The sequence below is a fragment of the Caretta caretta genome, chromosome 6 (genome assembly GCF_965140235.1).
Source record: "Caretta caretta isolate rCarCar2 chromosome 6, rCarCar1.hap1, whole genome shotgun sequence".
Taxonomy (NCBI): domain Eukaryota; kingdom Metazoa; phylum Chordata; order Testudines; family Cheloniidae; genus Caretta; species Caretta caretta.
The window spans coordinates 38,831,549-38,850,263 of NC_134211.1; the positions used below are offsets into that span (position 1 = coordinate 38,831,549).

General features: G+C 39.2%; 1 protein-coding gene across 8 annotated transcripts in view; it reads right to left on the bottom strand.

The window, feature by feature from the left end:
* Positions 1-18,715, bottom strand: part of HIPK3 (homeodomain interacting protein kinase 3) — a 154,571-nt gene that overhangs the window by 111,613 nt on the left and 24,243 nt on the right. For 6 of the 8 annotated variants that reach the window (XR_012668909.1, XM_048853458.2, XM_048853462.2 and 3 more), the window contains exon 2: positions 6,455-7,556. The exons of 1 other annotated variant lie outside the window; for it this stretch is intronic. Coding sequence is in view for 5 of the 7 variants with exons in the window: in XM_048853458.2 (XP_048709415.2) it covers positions 6,455-7,554 (1,100 nt within the window). In the remaining 2 variants the exon portion in view is untranslated. Of the gene's footprint in view, positions 1-6,454; positions 7,557-18,715 lie in introns of those variants that run through there. One more of the 8 variants, XM_048853465.2, reaches the window with a different exon arrangement.

Below are 18,715 nucleotides of genomic sequence, written 5' to 3' on the forward strand. Positions count from 1 at the left end.
TCCATATACTTCGCTGTGGGTGGTAAGGATGCCAGGGTGTGCCATAAACTTTTTGCAGGTTCCACAACAGTTTCATTTATGAGGAAAGCCACTCTTCCTGGAGCAGAGGACTGAAGAATACCCAGCAACTTATGGGTGTTCTGAACAAATTCAACCTGAATTCCCAAGTTTGAAGCCATGTGCCTCCAGAGGCCGTGTTACAATTTAAAATCCTCATGTACAGGAGAGGAAGAATTTGGCTCCCCAGAATTGTCTGGTGATGAAGAGGAAGGAATTGGAGCCAATGGAATCTCCTGTGGTGTCTGTAACAACAATCAGCAGGAGCAGGAGCAACCCCAGTCTGTGGCTGCAGTACCAGAGATTGAGGAGGGGATGCTATCAGAATAGGTGACCTTGTCCTGGATTGAACCAAGCATCAGGATATTACAGACTACACAATATCCCTGGGGTTCCAAGGAGGCCACTGTGGGTAGAGGTACAGCACTGGTGGCCAGTAGGAGCTGGGCCAAGACCCTATAATGCAAGTGGTGCCAAACTCGATACTGATGGTGATCCCCAGAAAATCTCGATGACTTTCGAGAGCAGTATTGCAAAGGGAAGGGGACAAAGAGGGAAGAGGACAAAGATGCCTCTGAGCCTGACCCTGAAGAACCTTCCAAACAGTCCTCAGGCAATGGAGAAGCCACCCCCAGAGGGACCAGTAAACATCCTGCCTTATCTGAAGCCCAGATAAGCAGGCAGCATCAGTACTAACAAAGAAAGAAATCAGCAATTTCAGTACTGATAGGGGTCTTGCAATCACACACTGTACGAGAGCAGACGTCAGTACCGAAGTCCAAACTGGCACTGGTCCCATAGATGTAGTGTGCACAAGAATTGTTGTCAGCACCGAAGCTAATACCTCCAAGCAATAAACCACTCAATATGGAAAAGGATGGCGACCTCAACTCTTCACCCTGAATTGGAAGTAGTGCAGAAGACTGCCAAGAACAGCAGCAGGTGCGCAATCAGGCCCAACAGGGCCAAGGACATTGATGAAGAGGTCACCACAGCTAAATGATCCTGAATTAATGAAGAGTCATGAAAGACAGGCAAAGCAAGTCCACTGGGTGGAAACGATCGGTGATGACACTGACTTCACTGGTACCAGATTCAACCAATGCCCCATGAATGGTGCAGAAGTCAATGGTATGGGAGTCCAATTGCTCTCGCTTCAGGACAGGAGAACAGGTAGACAGTCCTGCTTTATCTCATGTACTGGAGGAACCGCACTCCCCTTAGAAGGGAAGGAATCTCTCCTAGGTCTGGAATGGCCCCAGTCTGTTTTATGAGTCCTTTTCCTAGGAGAACCAGAGGAAGGAGAATTATCTCTCTCCCTCCTGGGAGAGGAATCCAAATCTGGTTAAACAGCAGCCCATGCTGGTTCAGACACTCTCTGGGGGGCCTGACAATCAGTGGATGTGTCTGGTGAGAATACAGGCCTCATGGCCTACTCGAGAAAGTGCTGAATCAAGCTCAAGTCTCTGGCCACCTGTATCCTCTTCTTGAGCGAATTATTGATGGAACACCTTTCTTTAACGTGCCCTTCCCCAGGGCACAAACATACATCAAGTATGGAGGTCACTAACAGGAACAGCCACGCCACACAAACGGCAATGTATTAAACCTGGTCAAGGCATCAGAAGAGGCTAAATTTTACTAAGTTAATTCTACTACTACTAATTTAACTTTATACACAAAAGCATAGAAAATAATGACAGAGAACTGTGAAGTAAAATACCACAAAAATGCTCCAACTCAAGCACTGGGGTGGGGGAGAAGAAACTGAAGGTGACTGGGATGGCACCACCCTTAAATAGCTATGGGAGGAGCTAAGGGCACCACTCCTATCAGTACCACTAGGCAAAGTTTTACGGCTTTGGTGTGCTGGGAACATACATAATGTGTGCCTGCACCTACTCAAAGCAGCGGCATAAATCCCTACATTGGTTGCACTGTTGCTTCTAAAAGGCTGAGCAAGCAAACTAAAGAATTCAAGCAGGCACAGTTGCTAGTACATGGGCAAAATGGAGAAACAGATTAGCCCCACTTTCATCGGTAAAGCACACATGTAGGATTAAAAAGGTATATAAAGGATTAATTAGTTTAGCTTGGCTAAGAAAATATACGTGCTTTGTAGCTTATATAATATGTAGGTGGTTAGCAAAATGTAACAAGGCCTTGAAAATAATATGCTCAAGAACTAGGAGAAATGTGGCATCTAACAACCAAAGTTTTGGGAAGGATGCTAAGCTTGGAATGTGGTGTGTGGAATCAGTAGTGACCCCCAACATACCAATGTTTGCTTGGAGAAAGAGGCACAGTTGTAAAAATCTTGTCTTCTCCAGGCTTAAGGAGGGGGTCAACTCCAAACTGTTAGCTAGGATAACAGTCAATGAGACATCATTTATTTGTTGCATTGTATAAAAGAACCAAGCTCTCGGGGAAGGAGGGGGGTATTTAGCAGATCCTACCTGACTATACTGGAGCTAGCCAGGGTGAGGGGATTATCCCTGGGAATGATCCTTTTGTGAGTATTCTAATCTAAGGTTTATAAATGTTTCTTACTGTATGGGTGTAAAAACTGCTTATTGCTTAAGCTTTTAGATATGTTAAAAACAATTATACAAATATTCAGACTTGAGATTTAATAAAGGGGTGTAGATGAATTGGTGTCGTGGTAATAACCTGTATTCTTATCATCGTTATTAATAATACTAATTCCAAAACCATACAACTTTAAAAATAGTATATGGGCAAAGTTTTCACAAATGTCTAAGTGACTTGGGATCTTAAGTCCTATTTTCAAAAATAACTATGAATCAAGATTGTGTGTGCTTTGCTGAGAAAGTGGGGCAAGTCTGTTCCTACATTTATATCCTAAAGCTCTTACAGTACAGACTGCATCTATAGTTCAAAATATACTTAAAAAAAACCACTCTCACTACACTAATATTTGTACAGGTATTTTCTTGGTAAAATATGTTTGTGAGAAAAATATCTGGGTTGAATCCAGAATCTCTCTTACCCTGCTTGCCCTGTTGGGCAGCTGTATGATAAAATTCTCCCCAGTGAGAATTAAACATACAACTCACAACAGCAAATGAAAGGATTAGCCAGTGAGCAAGTGACGAAGGCTTTGCACCAATGTATAATCAGCATGATCACAGTAAACAGCGAATGAGAATGAGAATGTGAGGAGAGAAGAGGGATTAACCTATTAAACAAAATCTCTATTTTCAAATTACTCTTGATGGACATTTCATTAAATAGAACCTCTTATAAAAAGAGAGCTGATCTCTATCTAAACCAATTACATCTCTATTAAAATTGAATATATTATGTTTTTCTATGTAAATTCAACAGTGCTATAAATTTGATGAAGAAAATAAAGGTCTAACTTTTAGAGAAGGCCACAGTATTCATTTATTTATTTTTTAAAGATGCAGATCTTGGCCTGGATGGCAAGAGGCACTGTTTATTGTGAAATAAATTGTGTCTCTATCCCCCCACCCCCTCCCTGTTTATGTGCTCTCTTATGCTATGTAATCTCTGAACAGCATGCCTCTCCCCTCTACTTCCTTGCTGCTTTCCGCTCCAAATTCTTTATTCGAGCTCAGTTCTGTGAGGTGATGAGCACACTTGGTTGCCATTCAGGTCAGTGGCAGTTGAGGGTGCTCAGCAACTTACAAGATCAAGCCATTATCATCTAACATTAGTAACATTATCTAAGTGCTTGTATAGCATTAAGGGTTATAGCAGTGCTATTAGCTTTAGACAGCAATGCCCTTAGTCAGACAGCATGCCAAGCTACCCAAAAGGAATTTGAATTGCTCAATGTCTACGGTGCTATGCACCCGCAATGCAACCCAACTTGCTGAAATGAAACTGCAGTTACTAGAAACAGACAGAAAATTCCAAGTAATAAATTTCAAGTCTCTTTCCAAAGGTTAGGTTTCCGGTTGGAGGATTAACACAAGAGTTTTAGAATAGTATCCGCATTAACAGGTTTGGGGGTCCCCCCTCCCACGCAAAAAATAAATTAAGTCCAATTCTCAATATATTTCAAATATAGATATAGTTATGAGATACAATACAGTATAGATATCATATAAATCATTTTGACCTCAATCCTGCAAGCTGCTCCATGTGGGTGGACCTGTATCAGCAGCGTGAAGGCTGCAAGATCAGTAACCTAATTCACACTTATTATCTCTGAATAAAAAATTATTTTTAAAAATGTTTTTAAACATAACTTTATATTATTTACTTCCCAGAGATTTGTAATCTTGTAATCTTCTACCAGACTATTTACAAGGCACCTTATAATTAAATTACAACAATTGAAATTTTATACTTTCTTAGCATGTGCACCTACGTGCATCTGTCCATCAATCCTTTGATATGAGGCTAACGCCTTCTCTCTGCGAGAAGTTCTTAAAGCAACATGACACTGTAGGCACACAAAAATCATGCGCCTACAAAATTTGAGCACTCTTAATTTAGAGATATTATCTTTTTCACACACAGAAATACTTTTAAAATGTATGTATTCAACAAGCACTATACATGCAAGGTACAGTGCGATACAACGGAACTAATATCTAAATTATACCTTGGATAATAGATTACATGTTGGTTTTCCAGCATACAGACCTGCTTCACTTGATGAATGTGTCCAAATTCTATGCCATGAAAATAAATATTTATGACAGTCTTACTTTTCCTTGTTTTACATTCTGTAATTTTTTCATATTCAAAGAAAGCTAGAAAAAAATGCTATTCTGATAAGAACTTTCCATAGTCCACATTCTCCCTATGGTGAGAACACAGTGAGTAAATTTCAATGGGTCCACAAAAATTATAAAAACACTGACTGTCAATTGGCTGATGTAACCACAAAGAATAAATACAAGACTAAAATGTTTAATAGGGAGCAGAATAATTGCGTCAATACAATAATGCGATACAACTATCAGTGCCTGGTGTACAATCTGAATCAGAAGCAGAAAAATGACATAGTAGTAGTATACCTATGCAAGTTTCAGTAGGGTCATCCAGTCTGGGTCCATCACTTTTCAAAGCACAAAAAATAATACATCAATAACCGAAACTATAATTTTCTAGCCAACATCAGAGGTAGTAAAATCTCTACGTAGGGAGCTATTCAATACCTATTGAATTGTGGTCTTAGCTATGCTAGAAATCTAAACGTTAACAGCTTGAGCCCCAGTCATGCCACCAGGGGACTGGCACTCCTGGCAGGAAGTTACAGGTGACTGGCACCTTTACCCTCTTCCAATCCTGTTCCAATTGGGGAACAATAATGTGCATGCTTAGGTCACTTAATTTTTCATTTCCTCTCTTTTATGAGTTTGTGTCAGGCACATTGTGTGTGTAGCAACTCTTAACTGCTTCCCAATAAAGCTGTGTGTGTATACATTTGTGGGTTTTTTTAGTGCTTAACTTGGGTCAGAGATTAAGCAATGGGGGAACTGGGAGGCAGAAGTGGAACTGCTAAAGCAGAACAGCAGCTGTGCATGAGCCTCTCTTTCTTGTAGGATCCTCATTGAGAAGATTTTGGGTATGTCTGTGCTTCAATAAAACACCTGCGGCTGGCCGATGTCAACTGACTTGGGTTCACAGGGCACAGATTGTAGGGCTGTAAAACAGCAGTGTAGATGTTCAGGTTCAGGCTGGAGGCCAGGCGCTGGGACCTCTACGAGCCATAAGTACAGGATTCACTTCACCAGTCCCTGAAGTTCACTGAAACCGATTGGAGTTGAGGGCACATAGCATCTAGCATAAGTGTACATACATGGTAGAAAAACTATAAAGAAAGTATATATATATATATATATATAATCTCTTCTATAGAAGATACCACTACAAATGCCACATTATTTCCAACTGCTTAAAGAGAGAAATTTGTATATTAGGTGAGACAAGGAAAAAGGAACATCTGCATAGGAAGTTGCATGTAATTGATACATAGGACTTCTGTTTTAATGGCTTTCAATCTAACAAAAAATATATACCATGAAGTTTAAAAAAAAAAAGCTCTCTTTTAGAAAGTCTGCTTGACAAATCAGAGGTATTTTCATGGTGCATTAGGAGAGAATGCAACATTCAAAACATAATTCTGGAGGGAACTCATTGTAGGTAGTAATGTAAAGAGCAAACCTACTGCCAGTGCAGTAAATAGTCTTCAAGTCAGCAAATTGTATCTAAAATCATGATCAACTATTTTATTTTACAATTAAGGAAATGAATACATGGTCAATTTGAATCAAATTACTATTTACTGTCTGAAAAACTGTAGTTTCAAAACCCTTTGGCGTTATTTTTCATGGAGGAGAATTTTAATATTCATTAAAAAGAAAAAACAAAGCAAAAAAATAGAATGAGCACCTACCTGTAATACCGAGACTGTAAATAAGTTGAACAAACAGTCTTTGACACGTGGCTGGCAGACCCAAAGTCTATTACTTTAACCCGGTATGGCTGCCGGACAGGATCCACCAACATAATGTTCTCCGGTTTGAGGTCAGCATGGATTAAACCAAGACTTTTTAGTTTTTTCAGTGCAGTGGCCACTTGTTGCAGAATTGGCCGTATTACTTTTAGCTGTAGAGGGCTGAATTTGTTTTGCTTCAGAAAGTCATATAAATTCTGTTCCAACATCTCAAACACCAAGCAAGTATGGTTACGATGCTGAAAGCATTCATAAGCTCTCACAAAATTAAACTCATCCGCATTTTCAGTACTTAGTCTTGCTAATATGCTCACTTCTATTTGTCCTTGACGTGCATAAGAAGGATGATTCTTCAAAATTTTGATTGCGACAATCTCATTTGTCCCCCTTGTCCAACATTTTACTACTTGTCCAAAGGTCCCTCGCCCAAGGAAATCCAGGACCTCATAAGTATTTTTCACAGAGCACAACACCTCATGCTGTACTAACTGATAATCTCCATCTCCACTGGTACCACTCTGTTTTGAAGTTGCAGCAGTTGTCACAACCGTCACCGGGTTTCCCATATTTGCTTGCAACATTGCAGGTAATATAGACAGTTCATCAACTATCTGCATTGCGCTACTTTGATTATTCAACTCTTCACTCTTACGCTTCAATCCACATCGCTGGGATCCATCCAGTAAATCTAACCTGGTTCCCTGTGTACCAGTCTGAGGTGCCTCAACTTGAAGTTGTTGCGCCTGCACTGCTAACACATTTGTAGCACCTACAGTATTTTTTAAAGCAACAGCACTTGTCTGCAACAAAAAGTTCTGTCCTCGAGGTCTGTCAAATGGGTTCTTAGTCTGAAAGTAAGTACTAACCCTGTTGGGAGAACGAGCAATTCCAAAGTTTTTACCATTCACATAGATCCGTGGGTAGATTCTTTCGTGGTACACACAGCTGCTTGGCTCTACTTTGAGTTTCTTCACACTACAAAAGGCACTTGACTGGGTTTGATAAACATATGGTGGATAGACCAAGACTTGTGAGGCCATACCTGAAGAAGGAAGTTGGGGGGAGGGGGGGGAGAACAAACCACAATTTAAAATTTGTAGCAATTTCTTCCCCTGAGAAATTAGAACACTCAAATTACCCACTTCAGTTTGCCGTTAAATGGTTTGATATTTAAATTACCCAAGTCAGTGGTTCCCAATTTTTTTTAAACCAAGGTGACCCACCAACTCCATTTTATCTTTTTTGGCAACCCACCCAGAGTCCAAATTCATCATAGGCCAGCATCCTCTCCTCCTCTGCTGCTCCTCTTCACCCCTCTGCAGGGACACTGACCACGTGTAGCGGCATGCTCTGCCCTGGCACTGCAACCCTAATCCCAATCCAGTCTGGAACAAGGTTGGAGAGTGAGCCCGCCTCGCATATACCCAGCAGCAACAGCTCCTGTCCCATGAAGCTCGGCCCTGTTCACCAGTGTATGGGATGGCAGCGCCATTAAGGTTTAGCCTTGCCAAGTCACACTGCCTCCATTCTCCTCCAATGTATGAAATTGGACCATTAAAATTTCAGGAGTTTAGAGTTGTGGCTATTGTACATTTTGGACTGGTTGTATAGGGTGGTGCTGGGATGGTTTGCAGCAGCTCAGTAACGCCATCCTTTTTTGGGAAGGAGAAGCTAACTTTCTTTCGCTCCAGAACCTAAGCTTTAATTAAAAGAACCTTCTAGCTCTCATGGCTGTGAAGATAACCTTCAAGTTATGAGCAGAGAACAACCTGATGCAGTGATGTCCGCCTGTGTCTACGGATACCCTGCAACAATAGCCCTAGGTGTGAGCATATCCTAATATCCTGAAGTATTAACTCAGAAACAGGTTAATTTAAAATGCCAACATTGCTACCATTTCACTATGATAAAAGCATATATGAAAGAGGGATGAGCATCAGCTAACATCACTGCTATCAGAGCACACAAGAGGAGAATGCTATTATGAAGAGCTGCGCAATCTGCTGTAAATGGTATCTTATTTTGATGTGTCTAGTAAGAAACATGGGTTTTGTACCAGGGCTGAGATATATAAAATATATACACACACATACACACGCAAATTAAATATTCCCAAACCAACATATCATTCATAAATTTACCATCTAACCCTATTACAAAATGTTAGATGCTTACTGTACTTCTGAACGGTACACAAAAATGTTATTGTATAGCAAACAGAAAATCCCAGATATTTGTTGTGTAGATAAATTGTATATTTTATCTTACAGTACTATCTATTTACATGTACCCTAAAAATAGAGAGGCATGTAAAACATTTAAATGTACTTTATAAGCCAACATTCCTGAGAAATTCTATGGGAGGTAGCTTTACACAGGCACAAAGGTACTGTATAACGAGAAAAAAATCTGATTTTACATATACGCTGCATCAAGTTAAATCTGTTCTGTTTTCAAGGCCCTAAATAATACCATCCTAGTCCCTATCTCGAGTTTCATCTCTTATTACATTCCGGAACTCCATACCCTCTCCTCTGTAAAGAATACCAGCCTCAATGCCTCATTCGTCTGTTTCTTCCACAACAGGGTGGATACAAATAAATGTGGGGTTTTAAATAACATTTTTAAAATTTAAATTCTGTGTCTTTTCTTTCAAAAATAAACCTATTTAAAATTAAATTTTAAAGTATGACAACCTATGTGTTCAGGTTTAAACTTACTATAAATTATTAAATTTAAATTAAATTTAAATATTAAGCAGTACACATTTGCTGCAAAAGTTATAAAGAAAGTCAACTGATGGAAGTCAAGGTCTAAGCACACAGAAGCAGAATTTGCTGAAGTGCTACACCAGCTTTACACTGTGCAGGTGCAGAGGGACTATTTCCTTCATTTGAGTTTATTCAACTAATTCAATTCAATGATTAGTTCATTCAAAGTTGAGAAACTGATTAGAAGTTGAAAAAAACCAGGAAATCTTATTTTAGTTTTCCAATATGTGAACAAAAACTAAGTGTGAGACAATGAGATCTACTATTCTAATATCTTGAACATGATGACCTGAAGCAATCAGTTTAATTCGCTAACTACAGAGAGTACTACCTTTGTATAATAAATCTGTTTTAAATGCAAAACTTGTTTCGATACACTTTTTTCCTTGTATCTCTGGCATAGTTAAGGTAGTTTTATGTAACTAATAAAAAAAACTGAAATGCTGGTTTTGTACATTTTTAACTGAATTCTAATTTCCATGGAAATAGAGCTGGATACAAATCACAAGTAAAAATAAATCTAGTAAATAAAATGCATCATTCACTGTTTGCTAACAATAAAAAAAATGTAAAAATTAAGAATCTGAATCAATGTAAAGTAAGTGATAGAACTGCTTAAACAAATGTGAACAGATATAGTGTATCCTCCTAGATAGCAAAGGAAAGCAACAGATTTAGTGTAACAATTGTATTTAATTTCAGATTAACATGTTTTAATGGTTACCAACCAATGCGAAATCAACCTCTCTTTAGGAAACTACCTAAAAGGTACAAATGCAAAACAAAATTAAAATTGATTATTTGAATCAATGCTTCTTGCTTGCTGATTTAAATCATGATTAAAACCGATAATTTAAATCAATCCATCCTGTCCCAAAGTCCATCAAGCCACCAGCCTCTCCATTCAATTCCCTCCTAAAGACTCACTTCAATGATACTTGCAAATAGTGAGTCAACCAGAACTCCTAGCCACTCCCTCTTTAGGGTTTTCCAGCATCTCATCCACTCCAGGTTTGCACTGTACAAACTCATCAGGGCACAGACTGTATATATTTTATCTTGTACAGCAGTGGTTCTCAACCAGGTTCTCAACTAGACCATAACTTCAGAATTTGTGTATTGATATGCCAGAATCCTATGGTCAAATAAAACATGAATTTCTACCAGTTTCAGCATATCAGATCAAAACCATCACTGTTTTTGTATTACAGTCCTGCTGAGAGGCCCCATTCAAGATCAGGACTCCATTTTGCCTAAGCAATGTACTAAAACATGTATTAAGAGACAACCTCTTCCCCAGATAGCTTACAAATTAATTTATTACTGTGTATGTCAGTAGTGCGTTTGGTGCTGTACAACAGTCGTTCTCAACCGTTCCAGAACACTATATCCCTTTCAGGAGTCTGAGGTCTTCCAGGGGGTACATCAATTCATCTAGATATTTGCCTAGGTTTACAATAGGCTACATGAAAAGCACTTAGCAAAGTCAGTACAAACTACAATTTCATATAGACAATGACTTGTTTATAATGCTCTATATACTGTATCAGTTTTCTCGACCTCGGTGTTGTGATTTATTTTATAATTATATAGGAAAATTGAGAAAAGTAAGTAATTTTTCAGTAATAGTGTGCTGTGACTCTTTTGTATTTTTATGTCTGATTTTGTAAGCTAGCGGGTAAGTGAGATGAAACTTGTTGTATGCAAGACAAATCAGCCTCCTGAAAGGGGTACATAACTGCACTCAAAAACTAAACAAAATACGAAACTTTAGAGCCTACAAGTCCACTCAGTCCTACTTCTCGTTCAGCCAATCACTAAGACAAACAAGTTTGTTTACATTTACAGGAGATAATGCTGCCTACTTCTTATTTACAATGTCACCTGAAAGTGAGAACAGGCTTTCGCATGCGACCTTTGTAGCCGGCATTGCAAGATATTTATGTGCCAGATACGATAAACATTCTTATGCCCCTTCATGCTTCAGCCACCATTCCAGAGGATATGCTTCCATGCTGATGACACTCATTAAAAAATAATGTGTTAATTAAATTTGTGACTGAACTCCTTGGGAGAGAACTGTATGTCTCCTGCTCAGTGTTTTACCCGCATTCTGCCATGTATTTCATGTTACAGTAGTCTCAGATGATGACTCAGCACATGTTGTTCATTTAAAGTACACTTTCACTGCAGATTTGACAAAACGCAAAGAAAGAACCAATTTGAGATTTCTAAACATAGCTACAGCACTCCACCCAAGGTTTAAAAATCTGAACTGCCTTCCAAAATGTGAGAGGGACGAGGTGTGGAACACCTGTGAAGTCTTAAAAGAGCAACACTCCAATGCAGAAAACTACAGAACTTGAACCATCCAAAAAGAAAAACAACCTTCTGTTGGTGGCATCTGACTCGGATGATGAAAATGAACATTCGTCAGTCTGCACTGCTTTTGGACTGTTATCGAGCAGAACCTGTCATCAGCATGGATGCATGTCCTCTGGAATGGAGGTTGAAGCATGAAGGGACATATGAATCTTCAGCGCATCCGGCATGTAAATATCTTGCAACGCCGGCTACAACAGTGCCATGAGAACAACTGTTCTCACTTTCAGGTGACATTGTGAACAAGAAGCAGGCAGCATTATCTCCTGCTAATGTAAACAAAGTTATCGGTCTTATCGACTGGCTGAACAAGAAATAGGATTGAGTAGACTTGTAGGCTTTAAAGTTTTACATTTTTTTATTTTTGAATGCAGTTTTTTTTGTACATAATTCTACATTTGTAAGTTCAAATTTCATGATAAAGAGATTGCACTACAGTACTTGCATTAGGTGAATTGAAAAATACTATTTCTTGTTTTTTAAAGTGCAAATATTTGTAACCAAAAATGAATATTAAGTGAGCACTGTACACTTTGTATTGTGTGTTATAATTGAAATCAATATATTTGAAAATATAAAAAATAATTAAATGGTATTCTATTATTGTTTAATCATGCAACAGCCCTAATATTTAGTCACATCTCTCACTTTACTTCACTTGATGGGAGATGGCCTCCAAGAAGCTGACAAAATATCTTCCCCCTCTGAGAAGACTGTGCTCAGTATATAATTGTAGAAGTACAGTATATGTGCCTGCTCTACTCCGAAAAGCTCATTTTATAGTCAAATAAATCCCCATAGTCTGGGATCGCTGAAGTGATTGTTTCTTTTTTAAATCAGGAGTTGTACACACTATATCATTGAATCTTTGAATATCAGGGTTGGAAGGGACCTCAGGAGGTCATCTAGTCCAACCCCCTGCTCAAAGCAGGACCAATCCCCAATTTTTGCCCCAAATGGCCCCCTCAAGGATTGAACTCACAACCCTGGGTTTAGCAGGCCAATGCTCAAACCACTGAGCTATCCCTCCCCCCTGGGATATATATGGCTGTAGTGTGATATATGATCACACTATATGGCTACTAATCAAGGGAGAAAGAAGATTCTAATTTAGGTTCTGATTTTAAAACTAAAAATTCTGGATTATTAGTGTTCCTATTCCTAAACTCATGACTATAGTGACGAGAACTCATGAGAGAGCAAAAATTGCTTTCTTCCACTCCTTCACTGCTCTGGCAACATACCACTATTTCCTACATCAGACAAGGACCCCAATGTCTCCATTTTTTCACCTCCAGGATAAACAACAGCTTCCTAATTAACACCACAAAGTGACCTGGATATGATCAATTGCAAGGGCAGTTCGCATTAACAATTTTTGTCCCTTATGCTCAGTCCTGCTTGTGAAGAATTAAAATTGGATTAGAAAGAAGGTAAATATTAATAGCAGGATTCAAAACTGACTGCAGTGTGCAGAAAAAAGAAGTGTAAGGCAAAAAGCCTTACAGGAGACACAATAATTCTAGCAGGCACAACAATCTGTTGGCAGAAATCACATCTATCTTACTGTAAAGGTAAAAGCCCTTGAGGAACTCCTATGTGAAGCCCTTTTTGTAAATGATTGTGCTCTACTTAGTCAAGTGACCTTCAGATTATCCTTCACAGATTCTGAGAGGCAACTAAACAGTTTGGACTCACCAGTAGCCTGAAAAAAACTGAAGCCCTCATCCATACAGCCCCATCAACAAAACTAAAGAACATCAGTAACTTTACACACCTTGGCAGTACCATCTGAAGTGATGGTTACCTGGATGAAGAAATAAATATGAAAGGCAAGCCAGGCTTTGGGAAGACTTTGCCAAAGGATACTCAACCAGCATGCTATCAAACTGTCAACAGAAGTGATATACAATGTAGTAGTGAAATCATCCCTTTCACATGAGTGTGAAACATGGGCAGTTTACCTTTAGACATATCAACTACTTGTACTGTCTTTGCTCTATTCTGAAGGTCCACTAGCAAGATAAAGTGATAAATGTTAATATCCTTAAAAGAGAAAATACAACCAGCATCAAGGCAATGATTTCCAAAGCTCAGCTTCGATGGACAGGTCACTTTATCAGAATGGATGATTACAGATTCCTGAAAAAAGTCCCCTATGGTGCACTGAAACTCAGAAAGCGCAGTAAGGGCAGGCAATGTAAACGCTTCAAAGACACTCATAAGCCAAATCTTAACTCATGAGGCACAAATATTGATCATTTCTAAAACAGAGCAAAAAGACAGACCTGAGTGGACAGCTACTGCCTCAAAAAGTTTACAAGCTTTATTGAAAGACAGGCATGAAAAACTGATTGATAAAAGGGCAGAGCATAATGCCAAGTCTTCAGCGAGAGCCTACACATTCCTACATAAGATCCGTTCACAACCTTGCTCCTCACAGATTGGTTTAGACAGCCACAAGAGAAGACACAAACTGTTGTCATACCATCACTGGATACAATGGACTGTGATACATATCTATCAAGGTGAAACAAGAGTAACTCATTCTTCTGAAGTGGTACACTGAAAGTTCGTAAGAATGGCCACACTGGGTCAGACCAATGGTCCATCTAGCCCTGTATACTGTCTTCCGACAGTATACTTCAGATGCTTCAGAGGCAATGAACAGAACAGGTAATGATCAAGTGATCCATCCTGGCGCCCATTGCCAGCATCTGAAAAAGAGAGGCTAGGGACACTTCAGAGCATGGTTTTGCATCCCTGCCCATTCAGGCTAATAGCCATTGATGGACCTATCCTCAATGAACGTTAGTTCTTTTTTGAACCCTGTTATAGTCTTGGCCTTCACAACATCCTCTGGCAAAGAGTTCTACAGATTGATTGTGCGTTGTGTGAAGAAATACTTCCTTTTGTTTTAAACCTGCTGCCTATTCATTTCATTTGGTAACCCCTAGTTCTTGTGTTATGAGAAGGAGTAAACAACACTTCCTTATCTACTTTCTCCACACCAGTCAAGATTGTATAGACCTCTATCATATCACCCGTTGGTCATCTCTTTTCCAAGCTGAAAAGTCCCAGTCTTATTAATCTCGCCTCATACAGAAGCTGTTCCATAGTCCTAATCATTTTTGTTGCCCTTTTCTAATTCCAATATATATTTTTTGAGACCAGATCTGCACTCAGTATTCAGGATGTGGGATACCATACATTTATATAAAGGCAATATTATATTTTCTGTCCTATTATCTATCCCTTTCCTAATGAGTCCCAACATTCTGTTAGCTTTTTTGACTGCTGCTGCACATTGAACAGATGATTTCAGAGAACTATCCACAATGACTCTAAGATCTCTTTTTGAGTGGTAACAGCTAATTTAGATTCCATTATTTTATATGTAGAGTTGGGATTATGTTTTTCCAATATGCATTACTTTGCATTTCATCTGCCATATTGTTTCCCATTTATGGATATGTTGAACAATACTCGTCCCGGTACAGACCATTGGCGGATACCACTATGTATCTCTCTCCATTCTGAAAACTGACCATTTATTCCTACCCTTTGTGTCCTATCTTTTAACCAGATACTGATCCATGAGCGGACCTACCCTTTTATCCATCAACAGCTTTCTTTGCTTAAAAGTCTTTGGTGATGGACCGTGTCAAAGACTTTCTGAAAACATAAGTACACTGTAGCCCCTGGATCACCCTTGTTCATGTGCTTGTTGACCCCCTCAAAGAATTCTAGTGGATTGGTGAGACATGATTTCCCTTTACAGAAAACAAGTTGACTCTTCCCCAATAAATCATGTTCATCTAGGTGTCTGATAATTCTGTTCTTTGAATGTTTCAAATGAAGTTAGGCTTTTTGGCCTGTAATTGCTGGGATAGGCACTGGAACCTTTTTTAAAAATTGGCATCACATTAGCTATCCTCCAGTCATCTGGAACAGAAGTGGATTTAAATGATAGGTTACATGCCACACTTAGTAGTTCTGTAATTTCACATTTGAGTTCCTTCAGAACTCTTGGGTGAATACCATCTGGTCCTTGTCACTTATTACTGTTTAATGTATCCGTGTTCCAAAATATCCTCTAATGACACCTCATTCTGGGACAGTTCCTCAAATTTGTCACCCAAAAAGAACGGGTCGAGTTTGGAAATCTCCCTCACATCCTCAGCTGTGAAGACCAATGCAAATAATTTATTTAGTTTCTCTGCAATAGCCTTGTCCTCTTTGAGTGCTCCTTTAGCATTTCAATCATCCAATGGCCCCACTGGTTTGTTTGGCAGGCTTCCTGCTTCTGATATACTTAAAAAAAATTGTTGTTGTTACTTTGAGTCTTTGGCTAGCTGTTCTTCAAATTCTTTTTTTGGCCTTCCTAATTATATTTTTATACTTAACTTGCCAGAGTTTATGCTCCTTTCTATTTTCCTCACTAGGATTTAACTTCCACTTTTTAAAGGATGTCTTTTTGCCTCCAACTCCTTACTTTACTTTATTGTTGGAACTTTTTTCTATGTTCTATGTTTTTTAATTTGGGTTATACATTTAAATTGAGCTTCTATTATGATGTCTTTAAAAAGTTTCCATGCAGCTTGCAGGGATTTCACTTTTGGCACTGTACCTTTTAATTTCTGTTTAACTAACTTCCTCATTTTTGTTCAGGCATATTCTTATTTGCATCATTCATTTTGACTGTATACATACTCCGTTTCTGAAGCCAGCAGAAATGAGAAATAGCAATGTTTTATTTTATGAATTGTAAAATTGACAGCAACTCTAAAGTTATGCTTTGATTTATGAAAAGCATCATGTGTTTACTGTAAGAAAATGCTTATTTTAATAATTATTACAGTGGAATACAACTGTTCAGATATTAAAAATTGTATACAGAATTTTCAATGTATCAGGAAGTTTCACTCTTGACAATATACTTAGTTCTTAAAAAGGGACAGTAGTATCTTACTTGTTATCTAGTACACAGCTGCAACAAGAAATCTCCTCCAAGTCTTTAATTTATAAGGGTTTTTAGCACCCCAGACATATTTGACGAAGCTGAAGTTGGTATTTTGAGACAATTTTTCTAAAGTGCTCCACAAAATGCCACACATGACCATGCAGCTTTTGCAGGTTCTGAGTATGCAAATTGCTGTCCCTATTAAATCTACAGATCCATATTGGAGGCCAATTTGTAATTGCTGACCTTTACAGTACCACTGGCAAATGGGAAAACATCCCTTTTCTATAATTTATTTCAACAGGTACCTTAAATAAAATCGGTCCACTCAAAACCTGTGCCTTTACCAGTAGAAAGCACAGTCACACAAATGAAAGTTCATACAGGACAAAAGAACGTAATACAACACTATCAGAAGCAAGGTAGTAACAGCCTTTAGTCCAGTGTATTTGTTTTAAAGGATCACCAAGCAACTGTTTCTAATACACAATGATGTGAGTAAAGATACAAATATGTGGAACAGAAAAGTAAACCATCCTTTTAAACCCCTACACATTTCCCTACTTTGTACCAACAGTTAACCAAAAAAATCCAACCGCTCTCCTTCAAAAAAGTTAGCCTACCACCTCACTTCATTTATTTGAAAGGAGGCTCTCCTACAATGTAACACTGCATTAGATAGAGATCAGAAATTTATACTTTTAATATGACCATGGTACCTTCTGATTTTTTATGTTTACTATCTTTTTTTTAGCCTTTAAATTCCATTAAAAAAATGTTTACAGTTGTTATACTAATCACACAGAAGTTCTACTGAAAGTGTCAAAAAGAAAAAAAAAGTGAAAAGCAGAGATTTGCTTCTTTTCAACTATAACTGAACATAAGAAAGTTACAATTTGATTGTTGGATTCTATTAAAATAACCATATATTCATGTAAAAATTAAACTACCTTAATATTGGGAAGCTACAGTTTGATACAATACTGTAATCCTATCACAATACACGAATTCAAAATTGTGAAACTGATCAAATTCTCTTTGTGTTTCAATATATTACTTAGGAAGTGTAAAATATTAATAAAAATACACAAATTCTTTATTTTATATAAGCCACTCAGTCCTTTCACAACAGGTTTTAAGTGTACCATGGCTATGAAACTTTCTTCGCTTGTAGGAAACCTTCCTTGCCTAACCTTGTGGTGTTGAGCAAGGGAACGAACACAACAGCATACTGTGAAAATACTCAGAAGACAGAACACCGTCACCACCATAAAACTGATTCATCAAGCTTCTTGAGAACACAGGAATATGCACATGCTTAAAATACTTTGCTGATTCAAGGCCTAGATCAGGGGTGAGCAAACTATGGCCCGGGGGCCACATCTGGCCTTTGAACTCCCACCAGGGAGCAGGGTCCAGGGCTTGCCCAGCTCCAGCCAGGGAGCGGGGTCAGGGTCTTGCCCTGCTTTGCGCGAGCCATGGCTCTGCGTGGCTCCCTGAAGCAGAGGCATGTCCCCCCTCCAGCTCCTAAGCATAGGGGCAGCCGGGGTCTCCACACACTGCCCCCACCCCAAGTGCCACCCCTGCAGCTCCCATTGGCCTGGAACCGCAGCTAATGGGAGCTGCAGGGGCAACACCTACAGACAGGGCAGCATGCAGAGCCACCGGGCTGCCCCTCTGGTGGGGAGAGGGGACATGCCTCTGCTTCTGGGAGCTGCTTAAGGTAAGTGCCACTCAGAGCCTGCATCCCTGATCTCTCTCCCACCCTCCAATCCCTCAGTCCCAGCCCGAAGCACCCTCCTGTACCCCAACCCTCTCATCCCCTGCCCCACTCCTGAGCCCTCACCCCCTCCCGCACCCCAACCCCCAATTTTGTGAGCATTCGTGGGCCACCATACAATTTCCGTACCCAGATGTGGCCCTTGGGTCAAAAAGTTTGCCCACCCCAGCCTAGATCCATAAGCACTCAGAGGTAATCAAGAAGAGTGTTCTATGTAACAGCTGTGTTTGTTTTGCAATCCACCATAAATGGACAGGATATTTTGGCTTTGATCATCCACCAATTGGGTGGTGATGCTGCTTTGT